General features: G+C 44.8%; 1 protein-coding gene across 2 annotated transcripts; it reads right to left on the minus strand.

The window, feature by feature from the left end:
* Nucleotides 1-2,139: 2,139 nt before the first annotated feature.
* Nucleotides 2,140-18,237, minus strand: LHX9 (LIM homeobox 9). Of its 2 annotated transcripts, none has more exons than XM_033847474.2 (5): nt 17,606-18,237; nt 15,475-15,677; nt 13,947-14,302; nt 7,843-8,045; nt 2,140-3,647 (listed from the first exon to the last, which is right to left on the minus strand). In XM_033847474.2, the coding sequence occupies exons 1-5, from the start codon at nt 17,777-17,779 to the stop codon at nt 3,591-3,593; spliced, it is 993 nt and encodes a 330-aa protein (XP_033703365.1). In that variant the 5' UTR covers nt 17,780-18,237; the 3' UTR covers nt 2,140-3,590. The 2 variants fall into 2 exon arrangements, with proteins under 2 accessions (XP_033703365.1, XP_019775885.1); XM_019920326.3 differs by lacking the exon at nt 2,140-3,647 and adding an exon at nt 3,998-6,558.
* Nucleotides 18,238-20,549: the final 2,312 nt, after the last annotated feature.

The following is a 20,549-nucleotide window of genomic DNA, read 5'->3' on the forward strand; positions in this document are numbered from 1 at the left end:
GATCATGCAAGATGTAAACATGACATTCCAAAGGAAAAAAAATCATTCCTGACAATTCTAATAGATGAGGAAAAAGTACACAGAGATACACACCAGGAACTTTCTACATATGGCTAATACCTGGATCTTTATTCTTGCCTGCCTTTCGTCATTTCAGCACAGATAAATGTAGTGCAAAGAAGCAAAAGTTAATAATCCAAGGGAAGAAAAACTCGTTGATGTGATGCATGATACGAGAGAGTTTACTATATTAATATTCGCAAAGGAATGTTGGAAGTGGGGAGTGATGTTAGGTAAAAATATCTATTTTGCAACAGAGTTAAAGAGAAATTTAGTGGTGATTATATTGCTACCTACATCATATCCATAGGCTTTCCCTTGAGTACCACGCCCAATTCCAAACTTTTTTTTTTTGCTATGGAAACAGATAAAATGAAATGGAAATCTTTCCAGAGGGCATTCAAAATAATATATTAACTTAGAGTTATAATGTATTTTGAAAATATGGTAGATGGTAATATTATTCTGAAAAAAAATGTTATATGGGCAGAATAGGTATCATAAAAATATTTTAAAATCAATGGTGCACTGTAAAGAAAGTAACTTCCTATTTTTGACATGGACTGTAAAGCAAAGGACTGTGGCTTTACACCAGAAGCGTTTTATTTATTTGAATATTCAGAGTTGGTTCCTGATTACTAAATGTATAAAATAGATCCAAAAGTCCAATCCAGAGTGTATCTATATAGTTATATAGCTGTATGGTTTCAAAGAAAATACAATGCCATTTCTGCAGTTTGGACAAAGTCCTAGTGTCCTCATTTAACCCTGGTGTCTAGAGGCCATAAAATGTAAAAGGTTTTGGTTCCCCTGGAGAGTACACGTACACAAACTCCCTACGAGTAAAGCTAGCTTTGTTTATAACATAGTTGAAAATTAAACAGCAAAACTCCATACAAAATTAGTTCTTTACATTATTTTTATAACGATATTATCCCTAGGATTCTCCGTAAGAGCCTAGAATAACATGACTCCAAATTTCCATTCCAGAATTTCCCACTTCTTTTTTTTTTAATTTTATTGAAGTGTAGTTGATTTACAGTGTTAATTTCTGCTGTTCAGCAAAGTGATTCAGTTATACATATATATGTATATCTTTTTTCATCAGAATTTCCCACTTCTAACACTTCTCCCTGGCAGGCACACTGCAACAGAAAATGAGATGCTATTTCTACGTGGCTTATAAGATGCTGCGCGGCCAAAGAAATGTTATTGTAAAATAACGTGCGGTGGATTCTATAAGGTTTTGTTAAATAAAGCTATCTACTTTATAGGTGATGAAACATCACCAAGCTTTTAAAAGTGTTTGCTTTGGGTCCTTTGCTATGGAGTCATGTCCTTATTTGAGGTATAAAAAAAAACCCACCCACTCTGCAAGTCAGCCTCAATGTGGCAACTCACCAAAGCCGACAGATGCTGACTCCCAGTGAAGCATTTTGTGCCCAAGATCAATTTGCAAGAAGTAGACTAACCCAAGCCTTTGGGAGGTAGAAGCTACAAAAATACAGTGCCCTGCTCCCAACCAAGAAGTCCGCGTCTTTCTCTTCCACGCCAGACAATAAGGGTGCAGTTTTGCAGACTCAGAGACCGCTGTCCATCACAGAAAAGCACCACGGACCTTCGGATTCAGCATCATATGCTTTTTTCTCTTCCCACTCACATAATTAACGCTCCTTTCCTCTCCTCTTTAAAAATGTGCCTGTTTCAAATGTGTATTATTTTTTTCAGATGTCTAATTTCAGTTACGTTCTTTCCCTCTGTGGTCTCTTCCCACAATTCACATTCCAGAGAAATATTTAAAGGTCTGTAAAACCAGGTGAAGTTCCAAAATATTTCTAAACGAAACTGCCGCAGTTGACAACACAGGGAAAGAAGGCAAAGCTACAGGACAAGGATTGGAATAAACTGGCTGGAAATGTATTGGAAAATCTATTTAAGTTACAACAGCCTTGGATGAGGTTTCAATGAGGCATAAACATTCAAGTTACTGACAAAACCAACATGTTTCATGATCACTCAAAATAGTCTACTTGTCATGGTGCATTGTTTTTTTTTCTTTTATTAGTAAGTTGCTCTCGCTTTTTAAATTTTTTTTTCTTTTTTAGTATTCAGGAAGCGAAAGCATTTTAGAAAACATTCAAAATTCTGAGAATACATGTAAGTGAAATATTTACACTATCATTCATAAAAGTTACATCATTTACATAAGGTTCATTTGTATATAATAAAAATTTCATCATAATGAAAACTTTTCTGGAAAGTTATATGTTAATTTGTTTAACATATGCTTTGGATATACAGCTAAATATGAATAGTTTAAAAAATTCTGTCTGCAAATATCCCCTTAACAATTAAAAAACCTCATTCCTAAACATTTGTTTTTCTTTCCACTTGCTCTTTTGTTTGTGATATCATATGTAGTTTGAACTATGCAAAGATTGGATCTTGTCATAGTTCAGAATATATTTGTATACTTTCAATAAATTTGCTCATTGCATAGCAAACATGTAAACTTACAGAGGATCTATAAATTTTACCCTAATTATCTAAAAAAGTTGCTGAAATTTTACATGACAGTATATTGAGGTTTATTTTTGTTGTAATTTGGGTTCTCTTTGTTCTTTTAAAAAATATTTTTAGTCCATGTGTCAAGTGAATACAACTAATAAAAAGTCATGAGACGTCAAAAACCAAGTAAATAATTTTATCCTAGATTACCAGAATTTAACCTCATTATATCATTTGGGCTTTTTCCTAAGTATAACAAGTTGGAAATGTATTGTGCTGCCTTTTAAGACAGTGTTCCAAATTAATTTCAAAAGTGTGTGTTTAACATAAAGTTAACTATGTTTCCATCAAATAAAATGTTTATTAATGAAAGCTATTTATCATACAAGAAACAGCAAAGATAAGTCATCATACAGAGATGTACACTAGAAGTGACAGATGTAAAAGTGCATGCAGAGATTTCTGTTTAAAAAGGAAGTAATAAACAATAATACTAAAATCACTGGATTTTGATTCCTATACTCTTAAATGAGTGATAGCTTTTCTTTGAATTTACAATTGGAAAATGCCATTAACAGAGAGGACTAATACACATTAGCAAGCAGGTGAAATGAATGTTTTTTGGATTTTATTTTACAACTACTGTGCTTGACAAATGTGTGGGAATTTTTTATTCAATAATTTTCTTCAAATATGGGGTGGGCATATTACTGCCTGGTTGCTCTGATTTATACACGATTTATCTAATTTTGTTTAAAACCATATAATTTTAAGCCTCCATTTGTGTTAGACATCATAAAGAACAGAAGTTTTGTTAACATTCAGTAAATGACATTTAAGTCTCCCGGTCTCTCTCTCTCTTTCTTTCTCTCTCTCTCTCTCTCTCTCTCTCTCTCTCTCTCTCTCTGTCTCTCTTTTTTTGGCTCAATAGATTTTTAAATGTATGATTATCATAACCTAATATTGTCTTTGTCTTCACTGCAGTGGATTTCCGATCAAACTTTTCCCCTTCTTTTAATACTTTAGGGAATTTTCAAACGTCGGGATGTTTGGCTGTAATGCCCCAAGATTTGTTCTCCCTGAAAAAAATCATAGTGACAATTTATTAACTACAGAGCAACTTGGCTTTTAGGGGTCTGCAATTTCTATTTAGATTTACAAATATCCATTTGTGCTCAATAGACCTAACATTAAACTTAATCATATTTAAGGTTTCTTTTCATGCAATTACTTTATCTGCTAATTATCTTTTTTTTAATTCTAAAAATCAGGCTGAGTCAAATCAGTGGGGCATTACTTTTATTGTAGGAAAATATATTTAAAGGTAATTCTAAGTTGAATTACACTACATATGCAATGGTAATTTAAAATGAATCAGAAGTTTGGAAATCTAAAAGCTATTTGTATGTTTGCATATCTAAAATTTTTCATATTACCGTTTTAATAGCTTTTACAAATAGACAATCGAAAACACACTAGTACAGTTAAGCCTTAAGTAAAACTAATGGGAAATAAAACTCCTTAGATTCAAAATCGTTTATTCACACAAATTTAATAGGATATATCACAATTGTTTGGTCCATAAATATTTAGGGGAAATAGTTTCTATACAATGCATTTATCAATAAACAAAGAAACATGGACAATTTTGCTAGACCACTTACTGTACTATAAACACGAAGCTCAATATATAAGATTATTGAATTTATCAACTATATTGGGAAGAGTGCACAACTGCTTTCTATGACATGTTTGTCCCCTCTAACAGGATACACCATAAAAAGAGTTTCAGAAATAAGAGGTAAAACAGTACAAAACTAGTGAGGTGTCAAAAGGGCTTAAAACAGTTAATTTAACAAACAACACATATATCCTGATTTTTCACAAACTTACTTCCAAGTTATCTCATAAGGCACATAGGAGAACTGAGTTATAATTAGTCTACTTAATAAAGTAGATCTATAGTACCATATATTGTTCTGTCAAAGAACAAAATTTATAAGTATCAATATTTTACCTGTAAAAGTGTATTAATAAGATCTCAGCCTTACCAAGGTTGTTTGGTCTGGTTAGTGGTAAATGCCCAAAATGTAATAGAAATATGAAAAGTCAAGATTTAAGCTCCATATAAGATGATAACCACACTTGCTAAATATATAATGGCAATCACACCTTCTTCTGTTACAGTGTTATCTTCCATCATCTTTTTTTAAAAAATAAGCTACTTTCTGTGCTAATTTTCTAAAGACCCTGAGCAAAAGTTACAATAATGCACTTTAATGTGGGCAGTGAACTGTCAATATGTAACCACACATTTATACAGCCAGAAGGACACCTTTAAAATCTATTAAATAGCCACTTCGACCACCAGAGGAGATTTAAGGGGTCCAAAAAGTGGAGAACATGTGCAAAGTTATTCTTAACAATCCACTAAAGCAAGACATATATCTTGACTTCTTTTTTATTTTTATTTTTTTTAGGAAATCCACAATCTAATTGGTATTTAACTACAACAGAAGCATATAGATGAACATTCACCACTGCCCAGACCATTAAGATTTTAGCTTAAATTAAAAGAAAAAAAATGCTACTGTAAACTAGGAAATATATTCAGATCAGCATCCACAAGGCTTCTGAGTTTATCTACTTTAAAACTAAGAACCTCAAATCTCTACTGTCAGAAATTTTTTTTTCTGACAAATACATCAACCTGTGTCAAAGTAAAATGAAGCAAAACAAAACCAAAGAATTCTCATTGCTAGCATGTTACTAAGTTGTTTTTTTTTAAACATTATTTGTATAGAATGCCAGATACAATATCATGGTACAGCTGAAGCCAATTAAGAGCTATTGATTAAATTATACTGATTTTTTTAACTTCTTAAAAAATTATATTTTGCTTATTTCCATTTTCCCTGGGAAAAAAATAATTTAGAAAGAATGGTTTTATAACTATCATTTTTAGCTTGAGGAGGTTAAAAGTACAGAATTTCAAATTCTGTTTGGAATTTTTATGGATACACAGGAGGTTTAAGTATTTTTCAAATGTTGAAAAGCAATAACTAACTAATAAGAAAGTTTTGTTGGGATGTACACCCTAAGAGAAAAAAAGAGTCACATTCCTGGTTAGATTTCCCACCTAATTAATCCTTAATATTTAGATTTGCTATCCTTAATGCTCTTGTTTAACCATATTCCTCAATTGTAAAAAAAAAAAGGAATAATCAAAACATGTTTTTTCCATTTTAAAAAAGACAATATGAAATTTTCAAAATTCCATAAGTACACGTACAATTGCAAGATTAAAAAAATAATTTTAATAATTATCTGATTCTTTATTAACCTAATTATATAACCGGGAATATGATTATTTGCCCATCATAATACCACTCTTTTTTTTCTTCGAGATTCTGGAAATAAGTAACATACAATTTTAAGAGGCACTTATTAGAATGATTCCCAAACTCCCCTTACCGACTGAAAGATCTAATTAATTTTTTTTAAATCCAAATACACTTTGTAGACAAAAAAAAGTACACTTTGTAAAGGAGACAATACTGTAAACTCATTTGCCAAGTGGCTGCAGAGGCTACACACCAAGCTGTTGTTTTTATTTCCCAAGTATCTTGTGGGTTAGGGGAAAAAAAAAAAAAAAGTCTTGTAAATAATAAAATAATCATTAGAATAATAATAAAAAGAAGAGGAAGAATTAAAAAAAAAAAAACACCAATGTTAGAAAAGGTTCGTTAAGGTAGTTTGCGAGGGGCTTCCGGATTCGCGGCTGTCCATGTTAGAGGTCACGGCTGTCACTACAGTGATAGTGGGATTGGTCAGGTCTGTTAAAGTGGTCGCAGTGCCGGGTGGACTGAGCGCGCCGCTGTCTGCTGAGGGCGGGGCCGGAAGCGACGTGCCATCAGCTTTATCAACACCCCCATTCTCCTGCCGCAAAAGGTTCCTTCTGAATTTGGCTCGTGCGTTTTGGAACCAAACCTGCAAACCAATCCCAATGGATTTCTTTACCGATGTTTATTTTTATACTTCTTTTTTTTTTTCTCTCTCTCTTTCCTTTTTTTCTTCTTCTTCTTTTTTTTGGGGGGGATATCTTTCTCTTTTAAATATAATTGTTTATTTTTCTTGGGAAAGCAGGGCCTTTTTTTTTTTTTTTTTTTTTTTGCTTTCTTTTAAAACAGAGTAATTCCAGTACGACTACGGACACCCTCTGAGCAGCACGTGTGCCCCCGCCCCAGCATTAACAATGCCGCTTGGGGGCTACGGATGCTTAAGTGGAGATACCGTGGGGAAATGAAGGCACAGAGGTGAAGAGGGGGAAACACACCCTGATTCCTCAACTACCGTCTTTTTGAGAATGAGGGCAGGCGAGGTCAGGGAATGGTTCACAAAGTAAGAATCACTCGCATGAAATGAACATCATTGAAACAGATTTCAGCCTATTCTTGAGTCTGACACATGGCAAGTATTACTTGCATAGGAAAAACCCCGAGGGCCACAGACTCCAAGCAACCGGAAACTGGCGGGTGGAATTTTAAATGCCTGCTATTTGTCACTGAAAAGTGTAAGAGCATCACAGGTGACCCACAGCAACCCACTATCATGTCTCTAGTTACATATTCTTACCATGATGAGTTTAGGAAAGCAGTTGGACAGCAGATCTCACTCCCGGTATTTAGTTGTGAAATATGGTTGGTTAAAATGGGAAAATACTTTCTCCAAGTGGTTGCCGAGACACTAACCATACTTGTGGCTTTTCAGGAGTTGACAAAAAGGGTCGTCTTGAATTTGGAAGCTCACAACAGGTAGTGAGGCTGCCAAGAGTGTGCTGAAGTAAGACAGCGCCAGCAGGTCCCCCCGCCAAGTCTGTGCACTGACCCTAATGTGAACTTTGTCTCCAAAGCCACAGCTTGCGCGGATAACGTCACCCGCGTTTGCAGAGCAGCTAGGCAAGCTGAACTGGCTTTGGTGCACCCGTCTGTCCATCTGCAGGGAGAATGTGGCTGCATCTTAGAAGACCCTGCGTCTCTCTTTGGGCAGTCTCCGGAAAGCCCCTGCAAAATCTCAGTACACTCTCTAGGGAGTTACCTAGAGTAACTGAGGGAGTTACCTGACAGGGTACCTCTCAGTACCCTCTAAGGAGCTAACTAAGGTAGACTAATGAGAAGCAGTACAGGAAATAGCCGTATCACTCCAAACAGGGAAGAGAACTATTTTTACTGCAAGGGGAAGATGTATACACAGCCAACGATGGAGGTTTCTTACCTGCAAAACTCTTTTGGTCAGGCCTGTTTTCTGAGCAAGCTGCTTGAGGTCCTTGGCGTCCGGGTTGTGGTTGATGGCAAAGTAGGATTTCATGGTCCGGAGCTGGTGATGCTTGAAGGAGGTGCGCATGCGCTTGGTCTTCTGCGAGGGCGGGTAAGGCTGCTGATCTCGGTCCAGATGGTCGGCCTCATTCTCGTTACAACCTGTTGCAGTCACAGTGGACAAACAGGGGCTCAGTGGAAAGTCCTGCGTTAGCTGAGAAGATGGCAGGTGGCATGATAATGTCACGACACGACAACAACGGTGGAAAAAGCTGTCGACCCAATTATGAGTGGGAGCCAGACAAAAGAAAGAGGTTAATTGCCCACGACCTCCAAACTAGTCTGTTCATGTGGACACACCCGAAGTTTAGGTAGAAGAAAAAGATTAGATAAATCCCCTCTTCGGCTTAATGGTTGCTAGAAAACCTTGAAAAGATGAATAAGCTCTAAGTGTGGGAGGGAGAGAAATATTCTCCAAGAGGGAAAAGAAAAAAACCCTTTTCTACTATATTTATGTGTATCAGCACACCACCGCTCCACACACAGTTTTTAGAGACTCCACGTTTTGTCTGTATTTGTGAGATGAGGTGTATTCTCTGAAGGCATGAAAGATACGCGAGCGAGTAATTTCAGCTCTCTCACATCTGAAGGTCTGGGAGAGCCCCCCAACGAAGGAAGAATCTGTGTTCCAATTTTTAGCCTTTTCTGCTAATCCTAGAACGTTTCCAGAAAAAGTTAAAAAGTGTCTGGACAAGGGAGAGAAGTTAGAAAATACAAATTTGCAGGATTCTTATGTAACCGTAGGAATATTATTTTTGAGGGCTTTTAGCTATAACTGCTTAGCGTAGGGCTAACCAGGATGAAAATAGTTTTCCCTTGGAGTTATTTTAGTAAATATTTCTGAAAGAGAAGGAGTGCAGACTTTTCTTCCCTCAGTTCATGCCTGCAGCGCACCCCACAGCTCCCAGTTCAGAGGCTCTGACGTCCCTCTAGGATCGTGGCCCCGTCTGCTCTGGCACGTGGTACGGAGGCGGGTTGAGCTGTGTCCCTGGCTGGCAGGGCAGAAGGAGGGCGGCATCACAACACCCCTTGCACAGCTCCCTCAACACTGAGGGCAAAACAACCCAGCCTTTGAAACATGCCTCAAAGTCCTTATCCCCAGGATGTAAAGATGTGCATTTAAGAGGTCATTTCCAATAACCTACTGGCTCTGCATAAGAAATATGATTACAAAATGAAAACATTTTGCTAAATATTTACTGATTCAGCCAACTTCGCAACTTAAAGGGCATGGCAGGGTTGGGTTTTTTTTCCCCTTTAAACCTTACTTCAGATGTTTATCTCATATATATTCACACTGATCATCGTGCATGTTAGTGCATTATAATAGAATATCTAAAGTCAACCTGGTCGTTTCCCTGGGGGAGATGGGGGGGAGAAACCTGAATCTTGAAAGAAGTGAGACATCTCTTACTATTACCTCTTTCATTCTGCTTGAGAAAATAGTATTTGCCTGCTATTCTCTGGTTACAATTACTTTTAAATTGTATATCAGTACAATTGTATATCAGTATATATACAGTATATATACAGAAACCCAGTAGTTTTATAGTCATCAACAAGAGTCAGCTGCATCACAAAATCCACTTAAGAAATTCTCCCTAATGTAACAAGACTAGGCATGGACTAATGTCTCCTTTGTTCATATTTCCATGAAATCCATAAAGAGGGCACACTTGGCAAAAGAGCAATTGAGTTCATGGAGAGAAAGGCTCTATCATGTTCACCATCGGGTCCTCTAAGTCATGCACAGGGCCAGGAGCTCAACGAGCATTCGATCAAGATTTTGAATCTTTGTTCGTCCGTAAAATCACGAGTGACTATAAATGCAAAGTCAAATCAACTTGAAATGGAATGCAAGTTAGATATATACGGCCAAATGTTGAACAGAGGCTCCTTAAACTCCACCAGAAAGGGTAACTTGTACCCAGAAATAAGAGAGAGAATATGCTTTACATTTTATCCTATTGCATCCCCGGGGAGAGATGTCAAGTTCAAATATTCTACAGAATTGCACTTTTGTATCCTCAGATGGATGAAACAGCATCTCATGACCGACTATAAAACTATACTTATCTCCAGTAAACTGAGCTATATTTCACAACCAGATTATAAATGAAGCCACACCAAAACAGTCAAAGAGGCACACCTTAGTCATTGGAGGCTTCTTCAAGTAAGATTTCAATTCTGTCATAGGTGAGTGATGTGTAACCCTTCCTGAATAGCACATTAAATGGAATATTACATTTGAGGTAGAAGACTTAACTTGGTACGTAAGTAATGCCCTTAACCATCCACCCCCACCCAAGTTATTATTTCTTAGAAATGGGTTTGATTCCTATCCTAACTATATACTCATTAGTCTTTAAAATGAAGTTTATGAAAAACATTATAGACAGGTTTGATAAAATTGCTTCTCTGAATATGCATTCTATATCCATTATTGCTGATTAAGAACTCAGCAGAGAATTATAGTGTATTAAACACAATTATGGGACTTGTTTTCACATAGAATACAATTCACTGTGCAAAAAGATTGTTAGCTCTTTATTAAACTGTTATTAATATAAACAGATAAACTGTGTGATCAGTTATATTATGTGAACTAATAGAGCAATGTATGTCATCTACAGAGTAACGCAGTGTATTGGCCTAAATTACGTGTGTTTACTATGAATGCCTCACATAAACTTGCAAGTGATTGCGTTTCCCCAGGGTCTACTTTTAAAGCTACAGGGGTTTTCTTCCCCCCGAATTATGAGAAGATATGATAAATCTCTTAAGACTGTCTTAAACATACACCTGTAAGTACACATCTGGCACTATAAAGTTAATTAGAAGATCTAAATATTTTATTCTCCAGTCATTTATGGAATGGTCCCCTATCCTGAAGTGAGTTTCTATTCTGCAGGTGTGTAACCTTCTGAAAACTGATCCCTGGGAGACCACTAGGGGTCAGTGCCAGGCAAATTTAACGACTGCAGGCAGCTTTTGAAGTTTGGAAGCCAATAAAGACCCTAAGGAGGGAGACTCGGGGAAGTGGCAAAAATTTAGTCTCTCAATTAATGTTAAATTACCCAAACAAGAGCTACCTGCCCCAGACTAAATCCTCTTCTCACCCTGGAGGGCTGCATTTCAATCCAGCATCCCAGATAAACTTTCCAGGTCTCTTTCTAAAATATCTGCCTGATATCTGCACAAAGAGCTACAAACTACATCAGGAAGAGTCTCATGAAAAGGCGTTTGCCTTATGTCGAGCACTCGCTGATCTTTGCCAAGCTTCCCATCTCTGGAAGTCTGAATCATAAACATATTCTGTGTACATGTGTTTGAAAATATATCAGTGTATAAATTAGATGTGTTTAGTATCAACATTAGTCTTTTCTGAGATTTACACTTAAGCAGAGATGGCTCCAAAGAAAGCTAAAATAACGAGCTAAAACCGCGGGTCCATTTTACTGTCTGCCCTTTAACGTGTTTTTAATGCACTGAAGTGTTTCTTTGGCTAGTCTTATAGTAACAAACTGACATTGGATTCATAAACTTTTTTTTTAATGGCAGATTGATTTCTGGTCAGGCATCTTTAACCCAGTTTCTCTAGATCATTTTCACCTGATCTTAACTCTATGCTATTTGCTCGTATCTGGGAAAAGTCCAGAAGGGAGGAGGCGGATGTTAATTAAGAGGCACCGGCTCTGCAGTGGTGTGATCTACAAACTCCCTGGGGTCAGGGAGGCCCCTCCCTTACTTTTCCCTCCTTGATGAAGGAGAGCACCAACTTCCTCCATAACCTTGTAGCAGCACTAATTTGCAAACTGAAGGCCTAAGTGGAAAGAGATTTTCGTTCTTTCTAAGAAATAAATGTGTACTCTCTAGCTTTCCTCGGAGAAGCACAATTTTCTTGACCCTAAAGCTCTGTGGATCTTTCTCACGTAAAGTAAGATCAAGGCGAAATCAAACGTAGCTAATTAGGTTAAATAAACAAGCGAAAGCCCAGGCTTTTGCCACCTTTGGCTAGAAATCTCCCCACACTTCTGGACCTTCTCTGGCTGAGGGCTTCCCTGTCTCCAAAAGCCTGGCTAGTTTCTCTCTCTCTCTGTCTCTCTCTCTCTCACTCTCTCTCTCTGTCAATCTCTCTCACTCTAATTAGGGCATTAGGGCCTTGGTCTGTGGCTGGAGATTCCGATGTCATCTTCTATTAACAGAGAACAATTAGTGCCCTGCCCAGCCTGCCCCGGGGACCACGCATCAAAGGAGCCCAAGTAAGCGCGCTGGGCACCGTGGCCCCAAACCAGAGCCCCAGCCTCGGGCACAGCAAGGGCAGTGCGCAGCCCGACCTCCGGTGGGGGGTTGGCAAAACCCAGGGGTGTGCCCACTGTGCGACACCAACCCAGCCGGTCAGCGTCTCAGCCGGCAGCCGGCCCTCCGCCTCTGCCCAGTGACCCGGGCTTGAACCCCCTGGGACCAGTACAGTCACGCTGGGTCCCCGCTCCTTGGGACACCACCCGCTGCGCCTTTTCTGTGAAAACCTCCCTAGAACCAGGAGGAAGCCGAGGAGAGAGCTGGGCAGAGCCCACTCAGCCTGCGGGGACCCTGAAAGCTGTGGGCCCGAGCAGGACTCCAGATTCCTCTAGCACACACTGGCTGTGTGACCCTGGGCAAGTCACTTATCTGACGGGACAGTGTCCCTTTACCATTGAGCCACAGTGGCTCACACACCACACCAGGCACATGGGGACTGGAAGAGAAAAACAGGCAAGATCCGTGCTCTGGGCGCCCACCCTTTGGCTGGTATCTGGGTGCTCATGGTAACAGACAGGGGTTGCCACCATGAGGTCCCCAAGGTCCTTCCCAATAGAATGGACTCCCCTGGCCTGAGTCTCCTGCCTGCTGAGGTTTCCATCTGGGGCCAGGCCAGGGGACAGGGCGTCAGAGCAGCTAAACCAACCCTTAGGTTGCCCCAAAGTTATCCTAGGGCTTTCTGGAACCTCTTTTCCAGTGGCTGGGACTCACCGGAAGAGCTTCCATCCCTCTTGGAGTTAGACTGTGGTCCTCAGGGCCTGTCACCATCCTCACCTGGGGGATGGCAGGTGAGGGCGGGCTACCAACAATGAGAAACCGGTGAGTGAGAGAGATTGATGAATGATAACGTGTGCGCCTCCCAAAGCAAGGAGGAAAGCGTGCTCTCTGGCCTGTTGCCTGCATTTTGTTTTGAATTAAGAGAGAAAGCTGGAGGAGGACAGAAGAGCAGCCTGTGACACCACTAAGCCTCCTCAGAGGGCCTGACCTGGAGCTTCTTCCAGTCTTCAGGGCGGTCTGGGTGTCTGGATGGTTTATCCCACAGGGAAGGAGCTGGCTGGATGGGTCCCCTGACCCAGGGAAGGAGCAGGCCAGCTCAGCTGTGGAGAGTGACTCCCACCCCTACAGCTGCTTTTCACCAAGATCAGGGATTTGGTTTTTCAACACTCTTGCCAACTGTTTCCCTGATTAACTCTGGGCTGGTGACCACAGCCTCTGCCCTTTCTAGACAGGCTGGGGTTGGGCTCTAAAGACTTCTTTTTTTTTTCTTTTTTTCTTTTTTAGTATTTAGGGAAACCTCCTCCAGGATCTATAATTTGGCCTCCACTCAGGAATGGCCCTGGGGCTGTTTTGCTCCAACTGGGAGCCAGAAACTAATGGGCTCATTAACTAATGGGCAACAAGGATTTGGTCTGGCCTGTTTGGGGGAAGTCATTGCAGCCTTATGAATGTGTTTTCTGCCCCAAACTACAAAAAGATCTCTCTCACCTGTTCTCCCTCTCCCTCCCCCTCTTCTCTCCCTCTTTCCCTCTCTCCACCTCTCCCTTCTTTCTGGGTGAAAGGGAGCTGTAGTGAGAAAAGGGTCGTGCTAAGGAAAGCACCGTCTTGCAGCCAGGTCTTGGACGGGAAGGAGCTGGATAGAATTCTCCTCTGAGCAGAGGAGGTTAGGGCTACAGGGGCACTGGGGAGGGGCTGGGCGCCCACCTGAGTTGTAACTGACGATGTCCACCCCCAGCGCGGGGCTCTTCCGCTTCCGGGGCCGCCCCTTCTGCACGGTGCCAGCGCCGTTGAAGTAAGGCAGGGCCAAGCCGCCGCTCTTGGCCGCCAGCTCGGTGTAGCTCAGCTGAGGTGGATACTCCCCTTGCAAGAGGGTCTCGAAGTGGGCGCGACAGTACACCAGGCTGTCCTTCATGCCAAAATGATCGCCCGTGGTCAGGGTCTTGTTGCAGGTGGAGCAGGTGAAACAGCTCAGGTGGTAGACGGAGTCTCGGGCGCGCATGACCATCTCGGAGGCGGAGATGCCAAGGTGGCAGCGGGCACATCTCTGCACAGAGAACCTTCTGGAAGGAAACCGTCGAGTCAGGGCGCTGGTGGAGGCAAAGGCAGGGCCACCTCCCACTGTGACACCTGGGGCATGGTCAGCAGTGGCCCAAGACTGAGACCTGGGAGGGGTCCGGGAGGGGAGGACCCACGCCCACTTGGACATTAATTTTATTTGCTCATTGACCTGCTCTGGTGAACAAGACAAAGAACCCTTGCATTAAATTCAGAAGAATCGGGTAACTGATCCTCCGTTTTCTTCTCTGTAAAGTGAAAATTTTAAAAAGCAAAAACAAAACCAAAAACAAACCCTGCACTGGCTAACTCACAACACTATGTTAAGAATATTACATTGCGATGTCAAGTGAAAACGTTTCCTCGATTACAAAACATACAAACGAAGGGTGTTACTATTTATGGAAGCGTGAGCGTGCCTGAAAGCATTCAGACACGGCCCTGGAAGAAAAAGGACAGTTTTGCAGAGGGAAGCTAATTCTTTTTTAACCACTTTTCTCGCCTCAGCCGAGAGCGGAGTCGAGTCCCTGCACAACACTCGCGTCCCCAGTCCAAAAGCAGACCTGGGAAGAATCAATAAACAAGCTGCCGGCGACTTGACTCTCCGGCGTCTCTCGAGGCTGGCGGGCAGGTTCCAACCAGCGGGAACGGCATCTCGGAACTGAGAGGCCTGGGTTTCGGCGACAGCGATCACTCCTTTTCATGGTCCTTTACGTGAGTTCCCGCCCCCCCCCCCCACCCGCGAAAACCTGCCACCAGTTGCTGCTGCCCCGGCCACCAGTTGAGTTCCAAGGCACGGGCCTTGCTTAGTTCGTAGTAAACGGAAAAAAAAAAAAAAAAAAAAAACCGCTTTCGTCTCGGTGGACCGAGAAACGTTCATTTACCCTTCCGAGATTTGCCCAATCCCCTCGGCCGAGCTGCCAAGCTCCCCCTGAGCGGGATAGTCGCTGATCAAGCTCTGGACCTTGGGTGCCCCTATCCGCGCGCATCCTCCCCGCGCGTCTGGCGGGGATGGGGATGCTGCAGCTTGAAGGCGCACGCAGTGGGCTTCTCTGGTCTGGGGACTGGTAAGAGTACCCCCAAGGGACCAAAGGCTGGGGACAGGGAGGGGACTCCGGGGCTCGGGCAGGTGACCCCTCCAGGTGTGCCAGGGCGTAAGGGATAGGGGTGGGAATACCTGTAGTAGTCCTCCTTGCAGTAAATGCTACCGTCCTTGGCGAAGCAGGTGAGCTCGGACTCGAGGGCCAGCTTACATTCACAGCATTTCAGGCACCTCAGGTGCCACTGCTTGTCCACGGCCAGCAGGTAGTACCTGTCGGCTATCTTGCCCCCGCAGCCGGCGCACAGGGCGGGCTTCTCAGGGCTCAACGGAGGCATCCCCTGCAAGGAAGCGCGCGCGGCGTCAGGAGGGCGCGCGGGGCCGCCCCACGCGGGTACCCTTCGCGGCGCCAGCCCTCGGCCTCGGCGAGCGCCGCAAGGTCAGGGGCCCCTGCGCAAAGGCAAACGTCGGAGGAACATTTGCAATTTTTCCCTCTGCGACTCGCACGCTTTCTACTGCGTCCGCCTGAACGCGGCGTCCGCGTCCTTCCCGGACTTAACCTAAAAACACGCGCCGGCCACCTAGAGCCTGTTTCGAAAGGGCTAGGAGCGCACGGACTATAGTTTGGTGGATGTTTCCAAACTCGAATAATTAAAAGTTAAAAATTGTGGGTTCCGGTGCGCACGAAATAAAACAACGGAAATTGTTATTGGAGAATGGAAAGGCAATCTGAACAAGCACATACTGTTTTTTCAACAAATACTATTACATTGCTATTTCTTTAAATCCTTATAAGCAACGTTGAAATTAAAAGGAAGGGAGAGGTTTTTATACTGGTGCTCATAATTTGGTCGACATTGTTTTGATCGGGATGTATTTGACAGATCTTGCTGTTCTCCAATCTTAAGGGTTATTGGTCCTTCCCCTAATAAGGGTGTACCGTGCCTGTTCCCGGGGAGGGTCCGTTATCCCCTCTGCACGGGCCCTCTTTCCCTGGCATCAACATATCCAGGAGATCTTTGTCCTGAAAATCTTTTTAATGCCCAAATTAAGCTTCCCGCCTGCGTCCCCACGACACAGCAAGGATGGGGACACCTCGCCTTAACAAGCGCAGCCCCGCTGTGAAATTCGGGTTTGGATTACTGCTTTTTGTTTTTAAACAGGGTAGCCACAAAAGGGGGAAAAATAGAAGTTAACCGCTGTACATTTCCCTCAGGACTAGCAGAAATGGGTTGGACTTCCCCCACGAAACTCTGGCGGGCCTGGAAAAGTAAAGTTTCGCCCTTTATTCAGACAAGGGCCTGCATTGAATTCATTTTGCAAATGTAGAAACATCCACCAACGCGGCTACTTGGTGGACCCAAAATACCGCTGACCCGCCCAGGGCAGTCTACCGACTTAGTTTGAGCCACAATTCCCGGTGTGATGCCTGAGGATCTACACAGCTATGTTCGGCTGAAATCATTTCCGGAGACTTTCGTAGTTTCCCTCCTCCGGCTCGTAAGTGGGAAAGGCGAGCACATAGATTATTCATTGGTTTTCTTTATTAAGCTAGCATGACTTTTATCCTACGTATGTAATCGACAGAGGTGGTCGATCACAGCGTTTAAGGGTTGGAAAGTTCTCGCTCTTGGGCTAGGTGCCCCACTCCTCCGGATTTTCTATTAGAGTCCCCTGCACACCATACCCGCCCGGCCCGAGAGCTGAGCGCAGTCCTGTCTCACTCAAAGGGCCCAGATGAGCTGCCAGAGACCCCGAAACTCGCGGGGTTTGAAGGTTCCACGTTCCGAGCATCCGGAGAGCTGGAGGGATCCCAGTCGCATTCTAGTCCGCGCCAAATGTCCGGTCACCAGACCCAGGGACTAGAGTCACCAGGCTTCAGCTCGGCCCGGACGCTCGGCCGCGCGCCGGCAGCCCGTGGCCCGCACCAGCTCGCCCTCCGGCCGCCGATCCTCGCCGGGGAGGGGCCCGGGAATCTGAGGTCCGGAGGAGAGGACGACCCCATCCTCTCGCGCCCGGTTCTCCCTGCTTTCCCGGGACCAGCTGCGGCAGAGGGGAGCGAGCTCGGGGTGTCAGGAGCGTAGACAATTCAAATCGGAAAAGAGCCCTTTCTTACCCTGTAGCCAGGCGGACCAGAGATAAGCCACCGCCAACCTGGAGCGGACGCCCCCACGAGCCGCCATCCTCGGTCGGCCGCCGGGGAGGCTCGGCTCGGCTGCCCCGCGCGCGCACGGGCGCCCGGCTCCCGCCGGCGCCGGCCCTTCCTTACCGCGTCGCGGCCGTTGAGCTGGGCGCCTTTGGCCAGGCGGGCCTCGGTCTTGGATCTGCGCTCCATCTCCTCCATGATGCCTTGGATGTGGCCTCCGGAGATCCCGTGGAAGAGCATGGCTGGGGGGCGGAAAGGACACGAGTTGTCTTCTGCTCGGCACCCCACTATTTCCATATACACACTCCCGTGGCTCTCAGCTCATCCGAGGGAAGGAGAAGCAGGGACCGCAGAGGCGGCGCGATGGGGGGCTGCGGAGACGCTCGGGGACAGAGGGCGAGGGGGCGAGAGGGAAGAAGAAAGAAAGAGGCAGACGGAGTGGAAATTGGTCTGCTCGGAAAGGAAAAAAGAAGAAGGGGGGAGAAAAAGCCCCAGCGGCTCCCTGAAGGAGATGTGCGGAAAACAAACAAACACGGGCGGAGGGGAAAGGAGGCGAAGGCTAGAGAATCTTACTGCTCTGAGAGATCGAGTTACTAATGGGAAACAACTGCAGCGGGGGGAGGAAAACAAAATCTGGTGAAGAAAGAAAATAGTTTTGAACACAAAGAAAGAAAAAGAAGTGCTATTTTCAGCGGTCCCTGGCTGCTTGCAAGTTCCCAGTGCCTGTAGGTTGGGTTGGGGACTGCTCCTGCCGCCGGAGCTGTGTCCAATTTGTTAAGAGACTAAAGCCAGCCCATTTTTGATAATTTAGTAGGAGGAGTTCTCTCCCCGGAGCTGCCACGGATTTTTATTCAGACAACAAAGACCTGTCATACTCCTCTCAACCCCCTGGTGATGGGCAAGTGGGGACAAACATGGGGGGGGGTAGGGGGGAGGCAGTAGGAGGGGGCATTTACTTCCCCCCAACACACACACACACACACACACACACACACACACACACACACACACACACACCCTTCCAAGAGTTCCCAGCAATCACGTTTTAAAGGGAAAAAGGAGCCCTTATTGTCCCCGCCCTGGCGCAGAAGGCAGAGAGACGGCCTGTTTGGTCCAAGTTCAAGATCAGACACCGGCTCAAGATATGCAGAATGTCAGCTCCCACCTTTAGGTTTCCTCCTTGTGGACTTTCTGGTCCCCAGCTTATGGGAACCCCAAATAAGTAAATATTGAACAGACATTCCTGTCCTCCCCATCCCCTCTTCCTCAATTCACTTTTTAAAAGTAAGTTGCTTCACCTGCCCAAGGGCTCCCGACCCCAGCAGGCACTGAAGGAACCCCCAAAGCGAAAAGGAGCTAGAAGAGCCTATGTATCTGGAGTTTACTTCTGGCAAAAAGATTCTTCTTTGACAAATCAGTGTAGGGGAAAGGCCGTGGGCTTGGAGACGTGATGTGCAACTGAACCGTGACCACAGGGGGATGTAGTCTCTCACCCAGTTCAGGTTTGGAGGGAAACCGATGGCGAGTCCCGTGTCCCGTATGAAACTTGTCAATGTGGGCAGCAACTCGGGGACTCGCGCGAACTTGGCGCCGCCCCCCGGGACCGGGCGCGCGTCCCACTGCCCCGGCTGGACTGGGGGCTCGTAAATCTGGACGCGCCACACATTTAGGAGGATGTGAAGGGGGCTTCTCGCCGTGGAGGAGGGGAAGGTGAGAGCCGACAAGCAGAATGGCAGCCCTGCGCCTCACAAGAGGCAGGATTGTTCTGTCTCCCTCTGTTCCCGTGAGCGGAGGCCCCTCCTCGGCCCTATTAAAAAGTGTCCACAATACTCTGATATTGTCGATTCATTCAAACCACCAGAAGCCCCCTAGGGGCCCGAAGCGGAGAGCGGGGGCGGCAGGAACCGACCCAGCTCTGAGCCGAGAGGAGGAAGCCCCGGCTGCGCTCTGCTCTGCGCCGTCCTCCCTCTGGCCGCCTGTTTCCCACCGCGTCCCGTCGGCTTTCCCGGGACCGCCCGTTTCTCCCCGGCACGTCCCGGACACCTGGAGGAGTCCCCTGGTGGCGCACTCGCTTCCCTCGGGAGGAGCCCGACATGGAACGGTGGCCAAATCTAGAAAGATAGAGGGAGAGAGGGAAGAAGAGAGGGAGGGAGGGAGGGAGGAGGGAAGGAAAGAAGGAAGGGAGGGAGGGAGGGAGGGAGAAAGGAAGAGCATGGGGGAGGAAGGAAATGAGAGAGGGAGTAGAAAGGAAAGGAAGGAAGAGAAGAATGGTGCAGATCCTGACTTCCTGCCCTAAGGCATCACCTTCTGAAGCTGCTGGAGTCACCTGTACCACGAAACCCAAGACTCCACTGCTTCCCCCTTACTCTTTTCTCTGGGTCAAAAATAATGTTATTTGCAGACTGGACGCTGTTACGGTCCTCCGGGTGCCAGAATACAGCTCATAAAACACAATTTCACACAGAAATGAAGCCAATCAAGTGAACTAAGCTGGAGACCTCCCCTCACTTTGGCAGCCCTACTGGACAGCAGGGCTGCTATTTACTGTAAGTAATGTAATTAGCCCCTTTGGATGGAAATCAATGAGCTTTTCAAACCCACGTGCACAAACGCTGAGGCTGGGGGCAGCAGCTCTTTCAGAGACAGCAGGTCCTCTCACAAAGGGGCAGACTGCCTTCCCACAAGGCGGTGACTGGGACTGGGGAGGGGGGGTAGGAAGAGGAGGGGTCTTTGAGAAGAACATCAGTCAATTAAGCCAAGGAGGCTCCAAGGAAAAAGTAAATATGGGACCTCAATCCAGGGACCCGCTTTGTCTAGTTTCTAGACTAACTCCCCCCGCCGCCCCCCCCCCCCATGTGGATGTTCAGAAGTGGGTTTGGCTATTGTTGGATTTCGGTCCTGCTCAGCAAAAACAACAAAGAACCCAAGAACACCACTGCCTCCTTGCAAGGGCTGAAACTTCGGAGACTTCATTAAGTGAGAGCTTAACAAACAACTCCAAGAAAAAGCCAGAACTTTGTGAAGTCTCCAGGGAAGCCAGGCACAGAAGTCCTGTGAGCCCACCAAT

Source organism: Tursiops truncatus, chromosome 1 (assembly GCF_011762595.2).
Source record: "Tursiops truncatus isolate mTurTru1 chromosome 1, mTurTru1.mat.Y, whole genome shotgun sequence".
NCBI classification, from domain to species: Eukaryota; Metazoa; Chordata; class Mammalia; order Artiodactyla; family Delphinidae; genus Tursiops; species Tursiops truncatus.